This window comes from Poecilia reticulata, linkage group LG21 (genome assembly GCF_000633615.1).
Source record: "Poecilia reticulata strain Guanapo linkage group LG21, Guppy_female_1.0+MT, whole genome shotgun sequence".
Taxonomy (NCBI): Eukaryota; Metazoa; Chordata; class Actinopteri; order Cyprinodontiformes; family Poeciliidae; genus Poecilia; species Poecilia reticulata.
This window is the reverse complement of record NC_024351.1, coordinates 1223201-1227247: the sequence shown is the minus strand read 5'-3', so window position 1 is coordinate 1227247 and position 4047 is coordinate 1223201. Positions and strand designations below refer to the sequence as shown.

The window sequence follows — 4047 nt, the reverse complement described above, 5'->3', positions numbered from 1 at the left end:
TGGGCCACAGTCTCCCGCTGTGGGCCACAGGGGGCGCTGTTTCCCGCTGTGGGCCACAGTCTCCCGCTCTGGGCCACAGGGGGCGCTGTCTCCCGCTGTGGGCCACCGGTAAAAAGGCGAACAGAAACAGAGAGCATGATGGGAAACTCTGACTTTACTGGAGCAAATAATTACTGGATTATTCCATCAGGAGGAGAAATTAAATTAGTGAGAAATAATGAAAAGATTTTAATTTTTCAGGGGCAATAAAAACCAAACAGAGAGAAAATATTCAGAAAACTGGAAGGATCCTCAAAAGTGTTTGTACTTTGACCCAAAGGTGAATTTGGTTCTGCTGGCCTCGAGTTTGAGCTCAAAACCTAAAAATCTTCAAACATCTCCATGACAGTTCGTATCTTAGAAATGTCCAGAATTAGCTAAAATGACTTCATGCAAGCTATCGCTAACGTGTGACCAAGACTGACGTACCCCATTCAGTTTGTTAGATTTAACTTTTACATCAAAATGACCTAAAATGCTAATTGATAGTAAATGCTACTGTTAGCTTGCGGGCTATCACTACAATATTGATTGATCAACTTCAGTATGTTAGTTTAGCTTTAAAATCTAAACTACACACAGTGCCACCCTTAGCCTTAAAGATAATGTTAGCTTGAGTGCTACCGCTAGCAGTGTATTAGCTTACATTAGCTAAATGTTTAGGTTAGCTAAATGGGCGCTTTGAGGCGAGTTGGGGAAAAATAGCAGCAGGTGTCAGGATACCATCTCCGGCTCTGAACACAGAACCGATTTTTCCACAAAATAAAAGTTATGAAACTACGATGACAGCAAATCCTCAAAAAGTTTCAGGAGTTTAATACCTGAACAGGAAACGGGAAGTTCGCAAACCTCCGGAAGAGCATTGACCTCTGACCTTTTTTGCAAACTCACAAAGACACAAAACATGCAAAGAAACAAACATTTATAATGTTTTTATTCAATAATTATTACATTAATTTAGCATAAATGCTAACTCATAACATCTGGTTATAATTGGCCATGATATATTATGACTTTATTACCACATAATACAATTTTTCATTACAATATTTTATATTAATCACATCAAATTTTATGTTATTCTCAAAGTTCTCATGATTTTTTGTGCCGTTTGTCAGAAAGTGTTTTATTTCCCTCTTGGAGGAAAAATGGATTCGATGAGAAAATCATGCATTTACATAAATTATCTTAACTTATATCCATCTTACCTTTTATTTTAGAAAAACATGATTGAATATTAGATAAATTTAAGATTAAAAAATGTACGGGACGTTTGCATTTCTTTCTCATCTTCCCTCCAACCTTCTGAGGCGCCACAGCGCCCCCCGCAGGCCCGACTTAGAAAACACTGCAATGGGAAACAGGAAGTTGTGCTTTTCTGTGCACTGTTCCCCCTGGTTCTGTTGGGTCCGGACCGGTTTGTGCTGCAGAACTCTGAGGAGCAGCTGATTGTCTGTCATGGTTCAGTCCAGAACTGGGACCTGCTGAGACATGGTTCTGGTTCTGGTCCAGTCATCATGGTTCTGGTTGGACCAGGAGCAGCTCCCTCCAGGATCCGGTCCGAGAAGCAGCAGGAGATCTGGTCTGGGTTCTGAAGCTCCAGACGCAGCGACCCGACTCGGAGCGTTGCTGTGACGGTTCCTGAATCCAAGTAACAACTTGGACCCGACCGGGTTCTGGAGCTGACTGGGCTTGGTTCTGGCTCTCACAGAGACGTTTCCCTGGAGACGCCGAGCGAAGGCTCCAGCTGGACGCCGTTGGCTTGATGTCCTGCTGGACGGTCGCCATGGCGACCGGCGGGACGCTGCGGACGGAAGGACAGGATTAGGTTCTGGTTCCTGCAGTTCTCAGCGCCGCCGCCAGATGGCAGCAGACCAAACGGCATCATCTAGAATCAGCCCAATGCCCAGGAAGTAAAGCATCTCTTAGGTCAAATTGGACATATATGGTAACTAAAGGTAACACAGTTACTGACTGTGCTATGAAATGGCATTTTGTGGCTGGAGATCACATGATACCGGCCCTTTAATGAATCCTCTTAGACACAAGGGAATTATGGTGGGAAGAAGCAGCAGGCAGCAGCTGATTGGTCAGCAGAGGACAGTCTGTCTGGGGGACGCCGTCCGTCCCCAGCAACAGGCTGGACAGTTAAAGTTCACGTCCAGATTTACAGAGCCAGACGCTTTTCACCGCGTTCAGAGAAGATTTAGTGGACAGACATGAGGAGGCAGCGTTTAGAGGTCGCGCACACCGAGGGCGTCTCGGCAGGAAGTACAGCAAGCTAATATGTTAGCTAATGCTAATGAGCCAGAAATCCACACAGGTTCAGTTCTGAAGCTGAAGTTTCAACGTTGTGGAAACGTTTCTAACGCAGCAGCCATTTTAGCTAACATCTGAGAAACACGATAAAAATATAAAGTTTAATTTTTATTTCAATAAAATCTACTTTGCTGTCGTTTCTGTAACCAAACTGTGGTTCATGTTGGGGATTATGTTCATCTGGTGAATAAATATATTCCTGCATAAAATTAAACTTTTGTTCCTCTAACAGCAGCTGAGCTTTTCAGGTAGACCTGCCCCTCCCAACATGGCCGCTGCTCTGACGCGTCTGGAGGAAACACTCACCGCCTGCAGGGCTTTGCTCTCCGTCGCCATGTTGACGTTGTGTCGTTTCAGCTCCGACTTTATTAAAGCTGAAAACAAAAACAACATGTCAGAGCATCGCGGCTTCTGATGACATCATCAGCGATGGACCCGGCCTACCGGTCAGAACCACGCCCAGCAGGATCCAGGCGGACAGGAAGACGTTCCCGGCCAGCGGACCGAAGGCCGTGGTCAGCCGGCCCTGAATCAGAGTGAAGATGATGCCGAAGATCTGCAGGAGCAACGAGACGCAGCGACGATAAATGTCTCTGGACGATAAATCATCCAGGAAGTTATCGCGATAAACGATAATGCTGCCGTGCTAATGAACATCTATCAGTGAAACTGGAAAACATTTGAAGCGTCCAGTCGGAGACGGATCGGAGGACAGAGTCCCGTCTTCATGGTACCTGAGCGAAAGCGTTGAGCAGCCCTGACGACGTCCCCTCAGACTCGGGGTAGGTGATCTCCACGCCGAACTCGAAGCCCAGAGGCAGGTAGCCGGTCATGAAGAACCTGACAGGAGGAGAAAGTCATCTTCACTGATCCATGATTCTTTTACAGCTCAACGACAAACAATGTTTCCTTCAGTTATTACTTCCTGATTTAACATCCTGAAATTGGGCCTCTGTCTCTTTAAAACCTCCAGGAAGTCGTCCCAACATGGCTCCTCTTTTAACCCTTTAGCGTTTTTACCAGCTTGGCTCTGAGCAGCAGCTCCTATAATTGTGTTTGCTAACTGCTGCTGGCTAGTCTGTAGGAGCTGCACCTCGAAGGCGGGGCTAGGTCCACCCAGGCGTTTGGACAACTGAATGGTTGCCATGGAGATGAGAGGATTTCTCAAGTCAAGCATCACTACAAGATAAAAAGGTGGTTTTATGCGACGCTGGCCCTTTAAAAGCTGCAAACATCTGGAGTTCTGCCCTTCATTGTGATGTCACTATGACATCATCATTTGTTTCTGCTATGTAAACATCCGGCGGTGTTTCCGTCGTGTTTACACCTGAAACCACTTCCTGTTTCCAGTCTGGTCGTTGGACCTGAAAGGTCAGAGGTCAGAGGAACCGCCCCTTCATACCCGAGGACTCCAGCTGTGCAGAAGACCAGGTAGATGTTGTTCAGGTCCAAGGTGAAGGTGAAGACCAGCATCCCCACGAAGGACAGCAGGTAGACGACGAGAGTGGTTACCCTGGCAACGGAGGACAGGAGCAGAGAGGGAGGGATGAGCGGATGAGGGGATGGATGGATGAAGTGATGACTGGATGAAGTGATGGATGGATGAAGTGGTGAATGGATGGATGAAGTGATGAATGGATGGATGAAGTGGTGAATGGATGGATGAAGTGATGAATGGATGGATGAAGT

At 46.5% G+C, this 4047-nt stretch overlaps 1 protein-coding gene across 1 annotated transcript in view; it reads right to left on the bottom strand.

Moving 5' to 3' along the window:
* Positions 1-956: 956 nt before the first annotated feature.
* flvcr1 (FLVCR choline and heme transporter 1) overlaps positions 957-4047 on the bottom strand; it is a 10093-nt gene continuing 7002 nt past the window's right edge. The window contains exons 7-11 of the mRNA XM_008397039.2: positions 3761-3871; positions 3093-3198; positions 2803-2914; positions 2665-2732; positions 957-1843 (exon numbers count right to left, since the gene is read on the bottom strand). Coding sequence (XP_008395261.1) covers positions 1745-1843; positions 2665-2732; positions 2803-2914; positions 3093-3198; positions 3761-3871 — 496 coding nt within the window. The 3' untranslated portion in view covers positions 957-1744. The remainder of the gene's footprint in view (positions 1844-2664; positions 2733-2802; positions 2915-3092; positions 3199-3760; positions 3872-4047) is intronic.